Source organism: Phodopus roborovskii, unplaced genomic scaffold (genome assembly GCF_943737965.1).
Source record: "Phodopus roborovskii unplaced genomic scaffold, PHOROB, whole genome shotgun sequence".
NCBI classification, from domain to species: Eukaryota; Metazoa; Chordata; class Mammalia; order Rodentia; family Cricetidae; genus Phodopus; species Phodopus roborovskii.
Genome location: NW_026126460.1, coordinates 10554460 through 10576986, shown reverse-complemented (window position 1 = coordinate 10576986; position 22527 = coordinate 10554460). Strand labels below are relative to the sequence as shown.

Genomic DNA, 22527 nt, shown 5'->3' with positions numbered 1-22527 from the left:
TTTTTAAATATTTCCTGGAAAAGGTTCTAACATGAGGAGAGAGTACACACAAATTTCAATACTTAATAAATTTATCTTGATAACATCAAAACAAGTTTACACTTTAAACTGCATTATAAAAAATACATCGGTCTTCACATTAGTTTTACATGGAAATATATAATTATTTGAATATTTAAATATAGCTTTTCTTTAAGCAAAAAAAAAAAGTGTTACTTAGAGCCCTAGTTACATAAATAATTTAAATGCACAAATGCAAAAACACTCTTTCCACAATATTGTCCACACACTGTATACACCAGGACAGTTACAATAAAAATCTATCCAAGATACTAAAAAGGACAAGATTAACAAAATGCTCATTATGGTTGTAATTTGATGTACTGCTATTAAAAGAATATAATGCACTCTTGACTACACAAAATAAGCAATTCTTTCAACCTAGCCTGAAAATTAAGCCATTTATGTAGACAAAGGGGCACATCTTGTATCCTATCAAATTCTGAAAAATTCACTTCCAATTTAACTTAAGTTTTATAATTTCAAGTTTCCAAGATTGCCTAAAATAATATTCCTTGTAAGAACTTAGCAAGCACTTGCAAAATGCTAAACAAAACCATCATTTCTACAGCGGACATTTTATATTTGGGTGATACCAATTTTAGCTAGGAATCTTTTCCTTCTAAGTGGTACTTAGAAGAGTTTTCAATTTGAAAAAAAACTTTAACATTTTTGAACTTTAAATTTTGATCATTTGAATTATAAGAATGACCCTCATTGCATGACATAATCACAATAGACATAATTTGGCTAATTCCATGATAAGTTATTTGGGTCTGAACTCTCATTTTAAGTGGCATTGCAGGCATGCTTGTTAGTGGGTGTCTGGGAACTATAAAAGATCAATACTGCGAACAGAGTGCTTTTACGGGTTACTTTATAATCAGCCAGACAGTTTTCTTCCTTAATTAAAACTTGAAGGAAAAAAAAAAAAAAAACTAGTGGCTCATTGAGATGTTTTTTAAGAAAGGGAATTAGAATGTTTGTATCTAAGGAGGCAAGGTTGAAGAAATTAAACACATCACTTGCCAACTTAAAAAAAAAAACACATTTGTCCACTCTGCAATATAATTACCATTTATATTTAGAAGTAAAGAAATGACAATAGTATCACCATTAACAACTCACAGGTTAAATAATGGCCCCTGAAACAAAACCACATTGATATTTCATTAATTCTAAGGTAACACAGTTTTATCTCTGAAATCAAGACACAGCTTAACACTGACTCTAATTCAATAAAATATAGCAGTTACACAATTAAGGGAAACTTTGTGTTTCCTTGTAACATCAATGACAGAAAAAGGTTGAGGTCTTGACTGAACAAGACAAGAGGATGCATTTGCACCAGCTCAATCAATGTCCCTTAAAGGCATATACTCAAGTACTAGAGGCTCACACTGTGTATCCAAGCATCTTTTTTCTGAACTGTTAAAATCAATTAGGTAGTTTAAGATAAAGTGTCAAATTAGTTTGACCTCTATCTAACTAGTTTAAGATCATTAGATAGTTTAAGATAAACTGACTGGTGTATACGTTGTTTTTCACTTGCAAAGTGGGTCTCTAGTTAAGTTACTAGTTTAAGTTTTCTGAAATGTTGAAGTATTTCACTAATGACAATTAGTGGCCAGCCCACACACTATTATCAAACCAGTAACTTCAGTTCAGTATTTTAAAATGTGTGAAATATTAGTAAATGATAAAATTACCTGGATTTTCATCTTAGATTACTAGTAAAGGGATAAAAGGTAGTTTATAAGCCTAATCATGTTTGCAAAATCTTTTCCCATGTAAGATTAAAAATGCTAACGAACAGATTTGTGGGTGTGCTGTCCAAATAAAGCTACAGACTTGCAGATCCAATTTAAATGAAGGAGGAAGAATTTCTGTTGTCTATAAAATTACCAGGCACTTTAAAACAAACCAAAGAAACAAACAAACAAACAAAAAAAAAACTGGATTATTTCGTGGAATGCCTTTAAAATAAAAACAAATTTTGTTTTTGTGATCATTCAAGTTAATCATATTCAAAAACTGAGATAGCACAATGTCACTCTTTTTATTTATCCCAATAGTTATTGATGATCCAACTTATAAGCATGGTAACTAGGAAAATAGATATCCATCCAATTGTTTAAAAGATAACACTAATAAGTTTGCTGTGTTCATTCTCCCAGTGTTATAATTTTTTGGCACGAAAGATTTTCAGAGGAAATGAGTACGGACATGATTTAAGGGACAAAATTCTATGCTAAATTATAAGACAAATTAAGATGAAGCTCTTCTACAGAAACGGGACAAAGGTTGCTTTTAAACCTTTAAAAGGAAAAAAAAAAAGGACCCTAAACACTAAATTTTAAATGAATAGAAAATCTCTGAAAAATAATATCTGTAGCAAAATAGTGTCAGGTCAAGTTCCCTACCAAAGCTGGGAAAGTCTGTGCGCTCAAGTCCACGTGTGTTCCATCCAGGGGCGGGCTGACCTCTCCGTGGCCCGCGCTTTTACTTTGCCTCATTACTTCGGGATTTGCTTGCAAGCCTGGTCACCATCCTGTCGGTACTTGTTGAGGAGCTCGAGCTTCTCAGGTCATATTCTCTCACAGGAAGAAGTTTCTTCTTTCTTCGGTAGCGCCTTTTCCGGTAGTGCTTTACTGCTGGAGCACTGGGAAGATTAGGAGTAGGCAGCTCTGCAGGCACTGCAGGAGCGCTTAACGGCTGCTCCTCAGCTACGGCTGGGCGGAGCGCAAGGCTCAAGCGCGCTGCTGCAGCCGCTCTCTTGACCTCCTTTATCTTCTTGGCGACCATCTTCTTCTTCCTCAGCTGCTTTCGAATAAGAAGAGTCTTTGACTGATGCTTCCGGCCCACACCAGGGCATTTAGAAACATACTTCCTAATGATATCGGTTGCTTTCAGCTGAATCCAAATAGCCAGTTTTTCTGACGCTAGTCTTGATTTTTTCCGGAGAACCACTGTTTTGAAAGCATTTTTAAGTAAGCTTGATTGGTGTGTAGCTGCCATCTTCTTTTTCCAATATTTCCTTGGAGCTTTACTCTCAGGAACCTCCTTTTGAACTGGTTTGGGAGGAATTTTGGCACTGTCATGATTTAAAGGATTCTGCTGGAGATTGTCCTTTGGAATTTGAGTAGCACCCACACCTGAACTTTCTGAATATGAAGACTGAAGGAGCCCCAGGTATCTTAACACACATCTTTTCTTCGGCATTGCCATCCTAGCTGCTGAAGCCAAGCTTGATCTGTTGGCACCAATCTGTCCTGCACTGGACTTTGGCTCATTCCTACTAAGATCACTGCTAACTACCTCCTGTGTGTCACGCTCTGGTACTGTTAGGTTCTGTGGAGGATTAATTACAGTTTTCTTACGTGGTGGGTTAGGAGCACTGTGTTCTTTACAACTGTATATGAATCGTAGACCCTTGTCACTGCCAGGCTTTGCTTTAGGTGGGTTCAAAGACTGATCTTCCTTCATACTCAGAGAAGAAAAAATATAGACTAAAGAGTCGGGCTGGACAGACTCTGAGACTTTTGTCTGTTGTGCAGGTGACTCAGTTTGCTCTTTTTTTTCTTGGCTGTCAGGGTGGAAGTGCTTCCTTTTTGGTAAGCTTTCTTCTTGTTCTGACATTTTTCTTTTCTTCCCAGAACTGGCTTGAGCTCCACATTGAACTCCTTCTACCTGGTTCTGAGAAGCCACATGCTCCTGTTGCTGCTGAAGATCTGCTGCTAGGGAACAAGATGGTGTGCCTAAGGCCACTGAGACATCGCTGCTGTCTCCAACTCTGCCTTCAATATATTCAAGATGTGGCACAGTGTGAACTGATGTGGTGTTCTGATAAAAGTCAGGCCAAGCAGCCTTTTCTTCTTCACTCAGAATTATTTTCTTGGTCTCAGATGAACCATCATAATAACTGTAGATATGACCTTGAAATTCCTGTGTGTTTGTTCTCACTTCATCTTCACTCAACACAGGTTCAGGTTGAGTTACTTCAACAAATGTTGGAGGGACCTGAGGTGAGGCTTCAAGGACTAGTACATTAGGATCACCTTCTGGAAACTCTTCGAATCCTTCCATGTACATAGGGTTTGGTGGATATTCATACTTAGTTACTCTCATGTCAAAAGTTACCTTCTTACGCTGGCGTGTTCTCTTAGGCAGAGGTTGGTCAGGGTCATACTGAGGACGGTTATCATACTGGTAATTCAGTTCAGATCCTGAGATCTCAGTTTCTAGATCTCCATCTCCTAACTTCAAAGGGATGTCTGTCACAGACGTTTGACGGATCACTGACACAGCATAGGCAGCACGGTCTGGTGCAAACCTACTAGATTCCCAGATCCTGTTGTAAAAGGCAATATTTCTTGGATTGCTCCAAAGATCAAGGTCTTCAACATTTCTCTGTAGTTCTCTGTGAATCGTTGGCTGAGGATTATGTTCCACTGTGAAACTTCTTTTAAGACTACGAGACTCATGGTTTCTACCGTTCGAGTTAATGCGACTACGATTAGGCCTTCGTAACTGGGAGGTAGTGGGTTGATCAGAGGCATCAGCACTGAAATTGAGTTCATGCCCACAAGATGGACAGATGGAATCTCCCAGAATAATATAGTCGTTCTTTCGGTTAATTATTTTGAAACTTTCCTTGGATTGATTGGTCACTGACTGAGAGGCTTTACAATCACAACCACGGGATTTACAGTGGTACTTTTCTGTTGCTGCAGAACCAACGGAATCTGTGCTTATATCATTGGTTTCTTTGATAGTCAGCTGAGGTGGCTCAGGTTCTAGCTGAAGAGGGATATTTGAGTCAGAAATTACTTCCCGGTCACAGTCACTATCACTGGACACAACATCCACAAACACCACCTGTGGTGAATCTGTTTCTCCATCTGATGTTTGAACCTGGTTAACTACTATCTGGAAAGAGACGTCGGAATCATACAGCACTTCTGGCTCACAAGACTCGCTGCACTTTTCTTCTATGACAAGATCTTTCCTCTCAGGGTCTGCTTCACTATAAGCCACTTGAGGTGAGTCAACTTCTGACTGTAGATGGACACCAGAATTGCATGTTACTTCAGAACAACATGGTTGAAAGGTCTCATTTTCTAGGTCATTCTGATTCTCTTTTTGCAAGTTGACTTCCACAGATGGGTCTGTCACAAACTGAACAGGATCATCAGGATAGTAAGTTGGTTCAAAATCAACTAGCTTGTAGCTCTTATCTTCCAGGTAAATATGGTCTTCTTTCAGATTCATTTCATTGACAGGTTTTTTAAGATGGCCTGCTACTGACTGACAAGGTTCACTGGAATCCAAACTTGTTTCAGGGATGTCACTGGAATCCAAACTTGTTTCAGGACTCTCACTGGAATCAACAATCACTTCAGGGCCACAAGGGCTGCTGCTCTTTACATTCAGACTGGTACACCCTTTTTGTAAACGCTGTGGTTTCTGAATCACTGAACAAAAAATGACATTCGAAACAGACACTATTGCAGAGCCACAGGACTCAGAGCCACAATCAGAGGAGCCACTATCATGTGGACTAACATGTCCCATTGGTAAACTTATTTCTTGAACAGGCTCTTGGGTTGTATCAGTCACAGACTGAAGCGGTTCATCAGAATGAAAGTTTATATTTGAGTCACTAGATTCAACAACCTGATTTTCCAAATCACCATGATCTTCCCAAGGGCTGATTTCCTGAACTACTTCAGCTTCAGTCTGGCCAGCCAATGGCTGAGAGACACTGGAAACACATGTAATTCCAAAACCCTGCACTTCATCCCTCTGCCCTTCCTTGTCATCTTTATCCTTCTGACTTCCACTTTCATCACTTTCACTATGCTGAGCAGCCTCTGACTGGACTGCATCATTAGACTCACAGCTTACCTCAGTATCACAAGACTCGTTATTCCTACCTTCATGTTTAACGTGTTCAGGCTCTGAACCAGTTGCTTCAGGTGGTTCAACTACTGACTGGACCGAGAAATCAGAATCCACATTTGTTTCAGAACTGGTCTCCTGGTTGTTATCTTCCAAGGACATTTGATCTTTACTGTCAAGATTTATTTGTTTAAGAGCGACTTCAAGTTGATCCATTGCAGAACGAAAAGTAACATGAGAATCGTGTATCAGTTTTGAATAGATAAGTTCACTGATCTTCTTTTCAAGGACCTTTGCCTCTTTTTTCCACTCGTCCATTTTTATGATCACGTTATCATCTTTAGGCAGTGAGTCAGAGTGGCCAGTAGAATCAACATTTGCTGTAGAGTCAGCAGGCTTGTCATTTGTGTCCTCCAGTTCAACATGGTTTTCCTTCATGTCTAGTTGAGGTGGGCTAATGACTGAATCAAGACAACCAGCAGTATTCAGATTTTCTTCAGTTTCTCTAAGCTCAGTACTGTCATCTTTTGGGTCAGCATGGCCCTCTTTCAAAGCAGCTGGTTGAGGTTTTTCAGTCATTAACTGAGGAAACACATCAGAATTGAAAGTTGATTGAGATCCATCATATTCATCATCACTCTTGACTTCTTCAAGATGCTTTGTCTTTCTCTTTGCTTTCTTACCTACATAAGGTTCTGCCACTGGATGAGAAGCAGTAGAAGCTGCAGAACTGATTTCAGAATGAGATTCTGTACTTGTACTTGGCAATTGAGCATGCTTTTCTTTTGGAGAGCACACGTTTCTGACAATTACTTCACATCTGTGAATAACAGGCTGAAAGGGGGTATGAGAATCCAATCTTGCTTGAGAAACACAGGCAACAATGGGATCTTCAGAATGTCCAGGCTTTGAGTTAAGAGTGTCACAATTCAAACTTAGTTCAGAATCAGTAGCTCCGTTTTCCTTTTGTTCTGTGTGTACCTGTTCTTCTTTAGGGGAATTTATCTTTTTAACAGCTACTTGAGTATTAGTCACTGAATGAAGAGGGGCATTAGAATCCAAACATATTTCAGAACCACTGGGATTGTCATTCTTCCCTTCTAAGTGAACGTTTTCTTCTTCCTGAATGATTACTTCTTTAACAGCTACTTCAGGGTGATCATTTCCTGAGTGAAGAGGAATATCAGAATCATATGTTATTTCAGAAACACAAGATGCACTACTCTTATTTTGCAGATCAACAGGTTCCTCCTCATAAACAGCTACTTGAGGTTGGTCAGCTACTGAGTCATCGGGAATATCAGAATCAAAAGTTATGTCAGAACTACTTGACACACAGTTTTCATCTTCCAGGTTAAAGTCATCTTCGTTTATTCCTTCAAAATCCAGCAGAGACCGCTCAGTAACTGACAGAAGAGGGGAATCGGAATCAAATGTCAACTCAGAACTGGAGCACGCACTGCTCTTAACTTCCATGTCGACATTTAACTCATCAAGATTTAGTTCACCCCAAGCCCCTTGAGGTTGATCATTAGCTGACTGATAAGAAGCATGGGTATCAAAACTTAGGTTAGACATGCCAGAGTGAACACTCTGATTCTCTAGGTCAAGATCTACTTCCTCGGGGTTTACTGGAGATTGATCAGCCTCTAATCGAGCATCAGCATGAAAACCCATTTCAGGACCATGAGACTCACAGTTCAGATCCCCACGGCTGGTATTCTTCTGGTTCAGGGCATTTATCTCTTCTGCTTCTCTCTGGGGTTCGTCAACCCCTCTCTCAACAGAGTCATCACGTTCAGGGTGTGCTTCAGCACTACTGGGTTGGTGTTCATCTTCCTGTTGGACAGCTCTGTCTCTTGGGCTTCTTTCTTGAACAGGCATTTGGGGAGCCGCATCACTGTCAGAACTGAAACTACTTGACCCGTAGTTCTCATCAACCAGTTGTGCACTGGCATTCTTCGGAGGCTGTTGCTGTCCTGCTGCTGCTGGAGTCTCATCAGCTGAGGACCCAGAATCCTCACATGGTTCAGAGCTACCGCTTCCATAGCTGCCAACCAAGCGGACAGCCATCTGTGTAGGAAGGTTTGCTACTCTCACAGGCTGTGGGGGATGGCGACTAGTTGATGGAAGTGCATAATCACCTTCAAAATTCACTTCAGAGCCACTAGACTCATAGCTTTCATCGACCAGACTAATGAACTGTATGTTCTGTGTGATCACTCGAGAACGGTTGGTAGGCACCTGACGAGAACTGCTGCCATTATCCGAAGTTGCTCCAGAAACAGTAGGTGTTTCATTCCTAGGCTGAACATCACCAGTTTCTTCTGATACACTTACTTCTCTAGCGGGCAGTTCAGACAGGGCCCTCTGTGACTGACAAGAGGACCCACAATTGAAACTCATATCAGAACCTCTAGACTCATAGTTCTCATCTTGGTCAACTCTCTCTTCCACCTCTTCCTCTTCCAAATGTACTGCAGCCTGGGAATGACCAGGTACTGGCTGAAGAGAGCCATGATCGACCACTTCAGAACTCACTGAGCGATTCTGAAGTGCTGGCCTGTTAAGAACCAAGCATGTTTCTTCTTGGGGACGAACCACGTTTGAACAAGATGCCTCACGACGCTTTGGAATGGCACCTTCACGGGCTGCATCTGGTGGTGTGTCAGTCTCACTGGGGTTTCCTGCTGTGCCTGCCCCTGACTCAGAAGACCCAACTCTTAGAGAACAAAGCTCAGCACTTGTTAGCTCCCGCACTCGCACAACAGGGGAAAAAGACGCACCCTTAGCTCTGAGATTTTTCTGTGCAAACAATTTGTCTAAATTTATACTTAACGGTTTCTTTTTTGGATCTTTAGGTTTGGGTTGAGATGGTGGATTGCTAGAGCCCTGATCTGGGGGGTCAAAGTATGTTTCAAGGTTCTCTGTGTCACAAGCTGGAAAGGAATCTGAAGCAACTGCCAGTACTAACCGAGGAACACTGTTAGCCGCAACTGGTCTCTCTCGAGAGCCGCTAGGCAAAGAGCTGGCAGGAGCATTACAAATCACTGGGGGACGCACTAACATTTTTCCACTAGTTGTAGCCTGAACAACACCGACTGAATTAACTTTTCTCATACCACTCTCAACTTTATGAGCCAACTCCAAGGACTGCTGCTGTCCCCGCTCTAGCTTTTGAATAACTGATGGTCGAACTGCAACCTCTGCATATCCCTGGGAAGTACCAGGTCTACAATCTATCTCTTCAACAGATTCCGAATCCTCAGAGTACACCTCTCCACTGCTCTCTGCAGTGTCATCCTCATTGTCATCTGAGTCATCCAAAATGACCACTTCAGGGGACCCAGGATCTGCTGCTGCTGCCTCTGCTCCTGCTGCTGCCTCCGCTCCTGCTGCTGCATCCGCTCCTACTGCTGCATCCACTCCTGCTGCTGCATCCGCTCCTGCTGCTGCATCCGCTCCTGCTGCTGCATCCGCTCCTGCTGCTGCATCCGCTCCTACTGCTGCATCCGCTCCTGCTGCTGCCTCCCCTCCTGCTGCTGCATCCCCTCCTGCTGCTGCCTCTCCTGCTGCTGCCTCTCCTGCTGCTGCCTCATTTGGTGCAGCTCTAAAAAGAATAAAGGAAAAAACATTAAAATACCAGTTTTTGCTTGGAATTCATGGTATTATTTTTCTATTATGGACCATTCTTAGGAGGAAAAGAACACAAGTTATCACACCAGATTGTACTTCAGGAAGTTACCTGGCATAGAAGACACAGTATATCCACCAATTACTATTTCATAAACAAATGACTCCCTAATATAAAAATGTAAATGACTCCCTGCATCCATTTTTTGGTTATCACAGTAAACATCACAAAGTTTGACCCGAAGCTCAGGATGTCAATCAGTTGGAAGACTGCTTGCCAAGTATGTACAAGGCTCTGGGTTTGAGTCCCAGAAACCTCAATGTTTAAGAGCTATGTCAAAAAGGACAAATTATACAGTTAATTATAGCTATAGAAGCAAATATAAGAAACTAGTCCTATCTGTTACCTTTAGGAGAGTGAACAGAAAATCTGGAGCCCCAACAGGAATATAGGTAATATGTATCTGTCTCCTTTTTTTAAGGTGGTGATCTGGCTATGCTGCCCAGGTTTACCCTTCTCTAGGAGGAGCAATGAATGCTACCACATCAGTTTCCCAGTAGCTAGAATTATAGACATATCATCACACCTGCCTTATGAATCACTTTTGAATGCTTTAAATGTTCCTTCTAAATTATTCCTATGTATACTATGTTTTCCATTCAAAAGTTTAAACTAATTTTGTTTTTTCAGACAGGGTTTCTCTGTGTAACAGTTCAGGTTGTCCTTGAACTCACTATGTAAACCAGGCTGACCTCAAAATCAAAGAGGTCTTTCTGCCTCTGCCTCTAGAGTGCCGGGGTAAAGGTGTGCCCCACCACTGCTGGCTGATTAAATTATTTCTCTAAAGATCTGAAATTTCATATCTAAAAATCTGTCAGTCATATCTTCTATCATCAGCATAATGCTTGATCCAAAACATTTTTGGGTTCCTTCTTTCATATATATAAACATCTGCCCTAAAGATAGTGTCACAGTCTTAATTCAGTCATAGCAATCACCTACTAAAGATTTTCTACTCAGCAGTACTCTCTATGCGGTAGATATTGAGCAAATTCAAAGATAATCTGGCTCTCGAGAAGCATTCGGTTAGCAGCAACATCCAGTGCAAAATGTCAGTAATATCTTACTTAGACCCACAAAAAGGATATCACAACCAAGAGAAGCCTAAGGTAGCATAAGCTAAATTAAAGTGGATATCCTGAAACAGAAAGCAGTCAAATTTGGAAATCTTAGTTTAAAAATGCAATTTAAAAATTACTACAGAAGCTGGGTAGCGGTGGCACACACCTTTAATCCCAGTGCTCAGGAGGCAAAGGCAGGCAGACCTCTGTAAGTCAGAGGCCAGCCTCATCTACATAGTGAGTTCTAGGACAGCCAGGGCTACATACAGAAACCCTGTCTCAGGAAAAAAAAAATGACTAAAGAAATTTGAATGAGTCAGACTTTAATGTATTACCAGTCCATTAATTATAACAAATGTACCAGACTAATGTTGAGGCATGGATATTAGGTAAATTCAGTGAAATCATATTATAAAGATCCCCTTTGGGGGGAACAGGGTCTCACTATGTAACTCTGATGTGGTGTAACTCACTCTGTAGAGCATGCTGGTTTCCAACTCACAGAGATCTCATACTTCCTGAGTACTAGGATTAAAGGCATGTACCACTATGCCTGACTTTATAAAACCCTCTTTATTAGCACTTTTAATTTTTCTGCTAAAATTTTCTTTAGAAGGTTACAGCCTAAGGCTGGAGAAGATGGGTGCAATGATAGAGCGCCTGCTCTTTGAGGACCTGAGTTTGGATCCTCAGTACCCACATGAGAACTAAAAACAGATAAGGCAGTGTCCGCCTGTAATACCAGCACAGTGCACTGGAAGGACCCCAGAGGCTCAATGTTCCAGGCTGAGTGTGAGACTGTCTCAAAAAATGAGATGGTGAACCAAAGACACTTGGCATCAAGCTCTAGTTTCTTGCATACACATATAATTCTATAGTTTAACTATAGCAAAGTGGCAAACACCTGTAATCTTAGAACTCAAGAGACTATGGAAGAGGATATCAAGGACATATTCTGAGACACTGGAAAACATACAACAGGTGCTCACTTGAGCAGCACATACACTAAAATTGGAATGATAGAGATTAGCATGACCACTGCACGAGGATGACGTGCAAATTTGTGAAGAAGCATTCCATATTTTTATTTGTACTTTTGGTATTTTTAAAATGTGTAATGAAATAATGTGTTAAAAATAAAAAGTGATAAACAAATCCCTAGCACTATAGTAACCAAATCAATGTCTATAAAAATTAGAAAACACAGTTGGGTGTTGTGGCACATGCTTTCAATAGCAACACCTGGAAGGCAGCGGCAGGTGGAACTCTGTTTGAGGCCAGCTTTGTCTACATAATGAGTTCTGGCCAGCCAGGTCTACAGAGTGGGACCCTGACTCAAAAAAGGAAAAGGTAAAATTTAAAAACCAAGTTATTTTTTAAACTTGAAAAATGCCACATTTATCTAAAAGCATATGTGTATGTGTCAGCAACTGCTTTTATTTATTTATTTTTTTTCCTAAAGACTTATTTTATGGACAGGTTTCGCCTGCATGTGTATTTGCCTGGACATTGTACCACAAGTATGCCTGGTATCTGTGAAGGCCAGAAGAGGTAGTAGAGCCTTCAGTACTAAAGTTACAGGTGGTTGTGAGCTACCCGATGTGAGTGCTGGGAACCAAATGTGGGTCTTCTGGAAGCACAGCAAGTGTCTTTAGGCACTAAGCCTATAAGCTGTTCTTTCATTTTTCATCCATCAGAAGTAGTAGTGCTTTCATTCCATAAGTCACTGTGCTGGTTTGTGTTAGGAGTCGTTTTTCCCTGGGTTTGAATAGGTAAGTTCCCAACAGACTCCTGTTTTAACTGCTTGGCACATAGGGAGTGGCACTATTAGGAGGTATGGCCTTATTGAAGGCAGTGTGTCACTGTGGGGATGGGCTTTGAGGTCTTAGATGCTCAAGCTTTATCCAGTGAAACAAATTCCTTCTGTTGTCTATGGTTCAAGATACAGAACTCTCAGCTCCTTCTCCAGCACCATGTCTGCCTGCAAGCTATTGTGTCCTGCCATGATGATAATGGACTCAATCTCTGAAACTGTTAACCAGCCCCAATTAAATGCTTCCCTTTATAAAAGTTAGCAATGCCATGGTAAGTAGCCAGAGTTTTTCTACAGAATATCCCACATCAATGCTGTCTCTTCACAGCAACAGAAACCCAAACTAAAGTAGTCATCTTTTTAAAAAAGTTTTTTAGATTTATTTTATGTATATGAGTATTTTGCACCAGCTGAGTGGCTTATGCCTGTTGAGGTCAGAAGGTGTTGGAACCTCTGGTACTGGAGTAAAAGATGGTTTTAAGCCATCATGTGAGTTCTGGAAACTGAATCTGGGTCCTCTGCATGAACAGTAAGTTATCTTTGTAGATGAGCCATCACTCCATCCCCTTGATAATTCATTTTACTTAATACTAATTTGAAATGTGTGTAATTTAAAATTAACTATCATCAAAATAGCATTACACTATGGTTTAAAAACATAATTTTGACCTATAATCAATGAAATGATAATGCAAGAACCACTTTCACCTCTTTTTCAAAACTAGATTGCCTTCATTTGGTTTGTTTTTTGAGACAGGATTTGTCTGTGTAGCCAGGCTGGCCTCGAACTCAGAAACCTGCTTGCCTCTGCCTCCAGAGTGCTAGGATTGAAGGTGTGCACCTCCACATCTTCATTTGCTTTAAAGTCTATAGCAACATACTTATAACTAATTCCTTAACAAGACAATACAGACAAGAGAAAGAACCAACAATAAAAGGAGAAAATAATTCAGCAACTACCACCTAGATGCTTCTATTTGCATCTGTATTTGTACCTGTATTTAATAATAACAAATTATAATTCAATTTCTAGTCATTTGTCACTTTACCACAAAAAAAAAAACCTACAAAAATCTTGTACATCCGTCTTGAGCTAAAGGGAACTTTAAGGACCAGTGAGATGCTCAGTGGGTAAGTTGGCAGGTACTGCTTTAATCACACAACTCAATCAAATTACTATCATCCATGTTTGAAGAATGAACTAGGATGAGTGGGAACACAATGGGCAGTAGGGGTGAATACAAGCAAAGTAAAATGGCACATAACAAAATGTCATAATGAAAGCCATTATTTTGTACCCTAACTAAATGAGCTTAGTAATTATTTTAAAAACATCATCAGCAATTAAATATGTCAACATATATGCCAGCAAGGATAAAACCTCAGTTCTGAGGAATTAGTGCCCAAAATGTCTACTCTTAGTTTAGTCATGGGGAAACATCAAACAAGCCCAAATTGGGGTGCTGTCCATAAAATAAATGTCCAGTGCTCTTAAAAAGTGTCTTCATAAGTAAATAAGTAATGAGGAAGGGATAAAGCTAAAGGGAGGCTGAGGGAATAGGACTTCAATGCAATGTGTGAGTATGGCTGGTCCCAAGCACAGGGCATCATGGAAAAGGATACATCTACAAACAAGCTAGCAGTGTCCATAAAAATGGCTCCTAGTTTAGAGAATTGCACTGTGCTGACTTTAGATTGCATAGTTGGGGCTCAAGTTTCTTCTATCAGTTTTAATTTGTTTTTAGGTAAGCCTAATATATTATCCCAAAATGAAAAGTTAAAAAATAAAGACTTTGTAATAATAGTTGTCAACCTTCCTAATGCTGTGACCCTCTGATGCAGTTCTTCATGTTGTGGTAACCCACAACCATTATTTTTGCTGCTACTTCATGGCTGTAATTTTTCTACTGTTATGAATCTTTGTTTTGTTTTAATTTTTATGAATGAATACTGTCTGCATGTACACATGCATGCCAGACAAAAGCATCATATCCCATTAAGATGGTTGTAAGACACCATGTTATTGCTGGGAATTGAACTTAGGACTTCTGGAAGAGCAGCCAGTGCATGTTAGCCACCTCACAGCCCCAATTGCTATGAATCTTAATGTAAATACCTGTGTTTTATGTTGGTCTTAGATGACTCTTGGGAAAGGGTCCTTTGACCTCCAAAGAGGTAATGACCTACATATTGAGAACTGCTGCTTTATAATGATCTATACACTCTAGCCTAATTCAAAACCTATGAAATTAAACTACAGAAATAGTTTGAATGATAATGACCTACATAAGCCCATATGTTTGAGTACTTGGTCCCCAGTTGATGGAACTGTTTGTAAAGAACTAAGAGGCATGGCCTTGGTTGGAGGAAGTATGTCATTGGGGATGGGCTTTGAGGCTTTAAAAGCCCACACCATTCCCAGTTAGCTCTATCTTTCTCTGTCTCTTGATTGTGTGTCAGATTTAAGCTCTCAGCTACTGCTCCAGAACCATGCCTGCCTATTGTCATGTTCCATGATGCTATGATAGTCTGACTAAGTGTCCCTAATTAAATGTTTTCTTTTATAAGTTGCCTTGACCAAAGTGTCTTATTACAGAAGATGAAAAGCAACAAAGACTGCTATACAAACTTGTTTGTTAAAGAAATGCTTACAAGGTTTATTAATCAGAAAGTCTCATGTATGATACTATGGTTAGTCTAATCTGATCTTTTTACCAGCTCTTATTAAGAAAAAAACATTAGAAAAAAAAGTTTCCCCATTAAAATGTTTCATCATTTCTAAATTCTAGGTTAGTATCCTGCAAAGCATAAGTTTCTTTTTCTACTTTTGGTGTGCACCTCAGCTAATTCTGTATAGATATGCTCCCATTTTGCTTTGCTTACCTTATATACTTGTTATAATCTGATTTCTAGGGGTTTTTTTAGCCCAGAAAATTAAACATTAACATTTAAATGTTACCAAATGTTTCTTTTTTATTAAACAACCAAAACAAGCTGAATGGTGGGGGAGCTATCAAAAGCCAGAAAGATGGCTTAAAGAATACAGATGTTTGTCACCTGTGTGTGATTCCCAAAACATACATGTACAATACTTAAAAGAAAAAACTAGCTCCTGCAAGTTCTTCTAACTTCCACATATACACAAATGAACAAATAAATAAATATAATAAAAATTTTATTAAAAATCTTTTTAGAAGACATCAAGATTCTGACAGATATTAAGAGACCATTCAATCTAATACATCCTCCACTGAGTCAGCACACAGTTCCATTAAAATAGAGTTGACTTAGATTACTTTGACTATCTTGTCCTATTATGACCTAGCTTTTCTGTTAATGATCTTTCAAAACATTCTGCTCCACCCTCACCCAACATTTAATCCTATAACACACCTAAAAATTACCTTAATAATACATAATTACTTATCATCCTAAAACATTTACCTAGGAAAAAGCATAGTTGTGTCCATATTTTCTGTAATGAACTGATTGTTATTAGCAGGGCTGAGGACTGAAGACAGAGATTCATTAATACTAAGCAAGCACTCTACAACTCAGCTAACACTCCCAGATGCATAGTGAAAGGTCATACAGGCAACTGAGGTGAAGAAATGCCTCAGCAGTAACAGTACTTGCCGCATTGTCATGAGGACCGAAATTTGGATACCAACAGCCATATAACAAGCTAGGCACTCTGTACATGCCTGGAAAGGTAGCTCAGAGGTACATAGAAATGGGTATTACTGAGACTCGATGGCTTCCAGCCCAGCCCAGAAAACATTAACCTGAACATGCAGGTGCACGTGTACACACATATGCACACGCACACGCACACACACACAAAAATCAATCTTTAAAAATAAATTTTAAATATTTAGTCTTATAATACATATGTAAATGTTTTGCCTGCATGTATGTGTAGCATAAACATGCATGCAGATGTCCAAAGAGGGTGTTAGCTCCCCTGGAATTAGAGTTAAAGATGGTTGTGAGCAGGTGTTGGTGCTAGGAACTGGACCCAGGTCCTCTACAAGAGCAACTTCTCTTAACCACTGAGCAATCGCTCCAGACCCCCTACAAATGAATCTTTAAATATTTAAGTAAAATAAACAATTGTAAATCTATATACAATTTCATTTTAGGGCTGGGTAAATGCTAACTCTTCTCCAAAACCTTAAATCAAAATTGTGTCCAATAACTTCCAATTATTTCTTTTTATTGGTTAAATAAGATAGTTCACTACAGAGCTGGGAATGCATCCAAAGTAAAGTGTTTGCCTGACATATTTGAGTCCTTAGGTTCTATCCCTAGTTCCACAAAAACAAAACAACTTTGCACTTTTTTCCCCAAGACTGGGTCTCTTTGTGTGACCCTGGCTGTCCTGGAACTTACTTTGTAGACCAGGCTGGCCTCAACTCACAGAGATTTGCCTGCCTCTACTTCCTGAGTGCTGGGATTAAGGTCTGACCACGACCACCCAGCTACACTTCTTATTTTTTTAAGTTCAATTACAGACTTTAAAAAGTTAGGTATAGTGCCATATTCATATAATCTCATCATTTGAGAAACAGTTTGAAGCCAGTCTGGGTTACACAGCATTTCCAGACAAGACTAGTCCTGGGCTACAAAAAAGATGGTGGGGATAGATAAACCATAACACTGACTACCTTACCTGTTGTCTTGATAATTGTACGGGTGGTGTCGTAGAACGTCCTGCAGGAAGCGTTCCATCAAAGTATTGTTGGTGATTGTCCGACGTCGGCTCTGTCTGGTCAGGGTTCTGTGCTGAGCACTAAACAAGTGCTGCAAAGAGAGACAGAGGGTTTAGGTGAATAGCTGCTACTCATGGTGACACAGAATGGATTCATGTATGTATTTGTTGTAGAAATATAAGTTGATATTCTTTCCATACAGCACTTCTAATATGTGTATGTAAAACCATAAGTGTGTCTCCCTAAATATAGTTGTTATGTACCTCTAAATACATCCTAAGGATGACATCAAAAAGGACACTTAACACACCATAATATAGTAATAAACTGGAAACTGCATAACAATATCCTTCAATTATAATGTACACTAAGATGTAATACCATGCGGCTACCTAAAATAAAGAAACCATAACATAAAGAAATACTATGTAGTAAGAGAAAAAAATCATAAGTATGGCTCTATCTCAAACCACAGTTAAAAATTTACAGATAAGCAAATGGGAGAAAATGATGTAGTTTTGGATAATTTTTAATTTTTCTTAACATTTTTTATATTTTCCAATGACTATTTTTACAATAAAAAACTGTGAAACGAGAGAACAGGATTGGATTATGGCATTAAAAAAGAACAAAGATTAACTCAAAAAACCCTTCATTTCTTTTCCTTCAGTGATTAAGAAGAATCCCGCCTTGGCAGGATATTGGTGTAAGCACATTAAAGTCTTCAGCTTTACACAGATCCTAGTATTAGTGGATTAGCCGCATGATAAGAAGAAATCTAACACAGGCTGAACCAGACCATATGTCACACACACAGTTACTCAGTCCACCTAAAAAAGCTCACTCATTTTCACTCCGCAAGAACAGTGCCCTCTTCTGACACAAAGAGAGCGGGGCACAAAAAAAAAAAAAAAATAAAAGCAAACCTCCTTAAATTCTGTACCTAGCAAAAAGCAAAGCCAGGATTTGAATGTGAGCCAAACTGTAGGTTATATGCTTTTCGTTGTCACATAGCTAATATAAACGGCATACTATCACATGTTATTCATAATACAACATGCTTTAACAATACCTAAGAAAATAATTTTTAATATATCATAGTTAGGCGTGATTTAAAAAAACAACAATAACAAACAAACAAAAAAAAATAGGTTGCTTGTTCCTGACCGCTGTTACAACTCTTGGAATTATTTCCTGTAATGCTAATGTGAGAATTACCTTAGCCCCAGGAACAATCAAATATAACAGTATCAAAATCCTCTTCTACAAACTCCCCCATTGTCCAGTACCCATCACCAGAGCTACACTCCTGGTAATAAAAAGAACAAGTGTACAAGAGAACAAATAAAGATTCAACTAAAATCCAACCTTGTCCTCTCTCTGCTAAGGCAAAAAAAGAAAGGGCAATATGAATGGAGAACTGCATCGAGTAAGCTGCAGGAGCCACCACAGTATCCATGAATGGAGAACTGCATCGAGTAAGCTGCAGGAGCCACCACAGTATCCATGAATGGAGAACTGCATCGAGTAAGCTACAGGAGCCACCACAGTATCCATGAATTGAGAACTACATCGAGTAAGCTGCAGGAGCCACCACAGTATCCATGAATGGAGAACTGCATCGAGTAAGCTGCAGGAGCCACCACAGTATCCATGAATGGAGAACTTCATCGAATAAGCTGCAGGAGCCACCACAGTATCCATGCCCCACGTGGGTTTATTGAGAATTTTTCAACATACATATCACATAAAACACACAAAATACTTGTATGTAATGCACTAAACAATCACAGAATAAACATACCCATTACCATATGTCCACAAATATAAGCACCTAGAAATCCCTCTACTGCCTCACTGCCCCATGCCCATCCTACATGCCATTCCTCATCCCCAAGTGTAACTATAACCCTGATTTCTAATACTAAGGTTTTGAAAGATTCTGAAATTTATAAAAATGACACCTTACAACATGTATTCTTTTACTCTGAGCTCCTCTCATTCAACACTGCATTTATGATACTATTCAACATTAGCTATATTCTGTGCATCTTCATGGACACATCTGTACTCTGATGTAATAATGTATCATATTTTGTGGATTGTGCTATTGATGAATTTTGGACATTACAATGTTGCAAAGAACCTTGCTATTCCTCTTGTGTGACAAGGCACACATATTTTGGGGGATAGATTACTAGGCGTAGAACTTCTGTGTCATATAGTACATGTATGTTCAGCTTCAATACCTAGTCTTCCAAAGGGGATGAAGTAATTTATGCCTCAACCAACAGTATGTCTTTATCTGGTATGTATCCTGTATTTTACATTTAAGCTATTGTGGAAAGTGTTCTATGCCATATATTGTGGCCGTAATCCACAATCTGATAATAGCTTTTTATTTTTACTGGAAATCCAGATCATCTGTAATTATGGTCCATTCAAATTTCTTTCTGATGTTCTTTTGTTTTGTTTTTTGTTTTTTGTTTTGTTTTTAAGACAGGGTCTTCACTCTGTAGCCTAAGCTAGTCTTGAATTCAGTATCCTCATCTTCAGAATGTTGAGTTACAAGCAAATACCACCAGGCCAGCTCCTCTGCCTGTTTCTCAAATAGATGTCTTCTTCGTTAACTTGTAGAATTTACTTATTCTGGAGACAATATCTTTATTCAAGTATCATCTTCCTTTCTGTGGCTGGTCTTCTCACTTCCTTTCAGTAGCTGGTCCTGTCTTCTCACTTCCTTTCTGCAGCTGATCCTGTCTTCTCACTTCCTTCCTGAAGCTGATCCTGTCTTCTCACTTCCTTTCTGCAGCTGGTCTTGTCTTCTCACTTCCTTTCTGCAGCTGGTCTTGTCTTCTCACTTCCTTTCTGAAGCTGGTCTTGTCTTCTCACTTCCTTTCTGCAGCTGGTCTTGTCTTCTCACTTCCTTTCTGCAGCTGGTCTTGTCTTCTCACTTCCTTCCTGAAGCTGGTCTTGTCTTCTCACTTCCTTTCTGCAGCTGGTCTTGTCTTCTCACTTCCTTCCTGAAGCTGGTCTTGTCTTCTCACTTCCTTCCTGAAGCTGGTCTTGTCTTCTCACTTCCTTCCTGAAGCTGGTCTTGTCTTCTCACTTCCTTTCTGCAGCTGGTCTTGTCTTCTCACTTCCTTTCTGCAGCTGGTCTTGTCTTCTCACTTCCTTTCTGCAGCTGGTCTTGTCTTCTCACTTCCTTCCTGAAGCTGGTCTTGTCTTCTCACTTCCTTTCTGCAGCCTGTCTTTTCTTCTCACTTTCTTTTTGCAGCATATCTTGTCTTCTACATCCTCTCTGTAGCTACCTGGTCCTCTCACTTCCTTTCTGTAGCTGATCTTGTCGTCTCACTTCCTTTCTATAGCCCATCTTGTCTTCTCACTTCCTTTCTGCAGTGGGCCTTCTTACTTTAATCATCTACCACTTTCTTAATTTTATTGCAACTACTTTAATTTTCTTCAATTTTTTGTTGTTGTTGACAGAAAGCTCTTCTTCACAATCATGAAGAGTTGCTCCTGTTTGTTATTAGTTCCTTTATTATGTTACCTACAACACTCACATCTATAATTCATTTGGAATGACTTTTTACACACAGGATGATTCAAAAATAGCTTTATTTTTTTTTCCCAACTAGGTACTCAATTGGCAGGCACATCAGCATCTACTAGCAGCAAATCTTGTTCCTTGCTGCTTTGCAGTGTGACCTTTGTCATGGATCCAACACACACATTCATCTTTGGAGTTTGTTTCTTTGTTTTTTTTCTAATTTTGCACCAAGACTGCCTTGTCTAATGAGTAAAGGTGAATAAGAATGGTTATCTGATGGAATACACCTTCTCACTCAGATCTTCCTTGATATTAACTAGTTCTCATATTTTTCATTTCCATATTTATGTTGGCTAATTTTCATTGAAATGTATGTAGTTTTCACTGTAATTTCATTGGATGAGTAAAATAATTTGGGGAAATTGAACATTTTAACTTTTTCAATCCATGAAAATATTAGGTCCTTCTCCCTGGCCCCCACCCCCCAGTGCTGGGAATTAAACCTAGGATCTAAAGCATGCTAAAGCAAGCATGCAATCACTGAGCTAAATCCTCAGCCTTCAGTGTTTACAGACTGTATGTAAAAATTTTATACTTGTTTTATTATAATTATTCCTCAGAATTTTATTTTCTTTGATGTTATTGTAAATGGTATCTTTAAATTTCATTTTCTGCAGAGTATCTGCATACGTGAATATGACTTTATCTGTTAGTCAAACCACCTTGGTTTTTTGTTTTGTTTTGTTTTGTTTTTTTCAACCAAAGCCTCCCCCATGGTGCACAGGCTGATCCCAAATGCATAGCATTAAATGACCCTTACTTCAGCCTCTTCAGAAGTTAGGACTACAGGCATGCCCTACCACACCTGACTCCAACAAGCTTTTAAACTCGTTAATTCTAATAGTTTGTCTAATTTCGGTTTTAGTCCATCATCATGTTATGACAAAGAACTGTATTTTATCTTTTTACCCAGTTATCTTTATCATTTTAGCCATTTTTTATCCTTTTCATTTTTGTTTCTGTGGCTAAGGCTTCCCATAAAGTATTAAATATAGTTTTATTTTTTTCCTTTTTTAGTTGCTGTCATACAGCACACAAGTGCTCTACCACAGAAGTAAACCCATATGCACACACACGTAGTCATTGAACATATTTTTCATTCAAGCAGTAAGTCTATTTTCACTTGGATATACCTGGAAGTCTGTTACTAATTATTCTTATGGGTATTTTCTCTCTTCTTTATTATTCTAATTTCCCCATTTTGTTAGCTCAGTAGTTACAGAATTTCTTCCTAGTCTACTAGTGGAACAAATGACATGCCTAAACTATCAAAGTCTAAAATTACTATTTTATTCTCTCCTTAAACAATGTAAGATCCTTAGAAATTAACTACTTACTACTCTCCCAATCTACATCGCTGTTAATCACACAAACACGATTTATTGATTGCCTAATATTTACCTGTCCATTGTTCTTCATTACTTCCTGATAGCTCTGAGCCTCCATCTGGAATCATTTTCCTTCTGCCTGAAGAACTCCTTTTAGTTTTTCCTTTAGTGAGGGTCTGCTGGTGACAAATTCCCTTAATTTTTGTTTCCTGAAAATATTTTTATTTTACCTTACGTAAAAGTTATACTTATTGAGTAGAGAACTCTAGGTTGGCAGTTGTTTTCTTTCTTTTGGCTCCCATTGTTTTCTATCAAATACTCCACTAGGTCTGGGCCCCGCATTTATTT

The 22527-nt window shown here is 39.1% G+C and overlaps 1 protein-coding gene and 1 non-coding gene across 2 annotated transcripts in view; one reads left to right on the top strand and one right to left on the bottom strand.

Annotated features, from left to right (window-relative positions):
• Nucleotides 1-1991: 1991 nt before the first annotated feature.
• Nucleotides 1992-22527, bottom strand: part of Zdbf2 (zinc finger DBF-type containing 2) — a 33320-nt gene continuing 12784 nt past the window's right edge. The window contains exons 3-5 of the mRNA XM_051190342.1: nucleotides 17202-17332; nucleotides 9553-9571; nucleotides 1992-9345 (exon numbers count right to left, since the gene is read on the bottom strand). Coding sequence (XP_051046299.1) covers nucleotides 2563-9345; nucleotides 9553-9571; nucleotides 17202-17332 — 6933 coding nt within the window. The 3' untranslated portion in view covers nucleotides 1992-2562. The remainder of the gene's footprint in view (nucleotides 9346-9552; nucleotides 9572-17201; nucleotides 17333-22527) is intronic.
• Nucleotides 11698-11802, top strand: LOC127226564 (U6 spliceosomal RNA). The gene has a single exon (XR_007834895.1). It is a non-coding gene; the product is annotated as a U6 spliceosomal RNA (small nuclear RNA).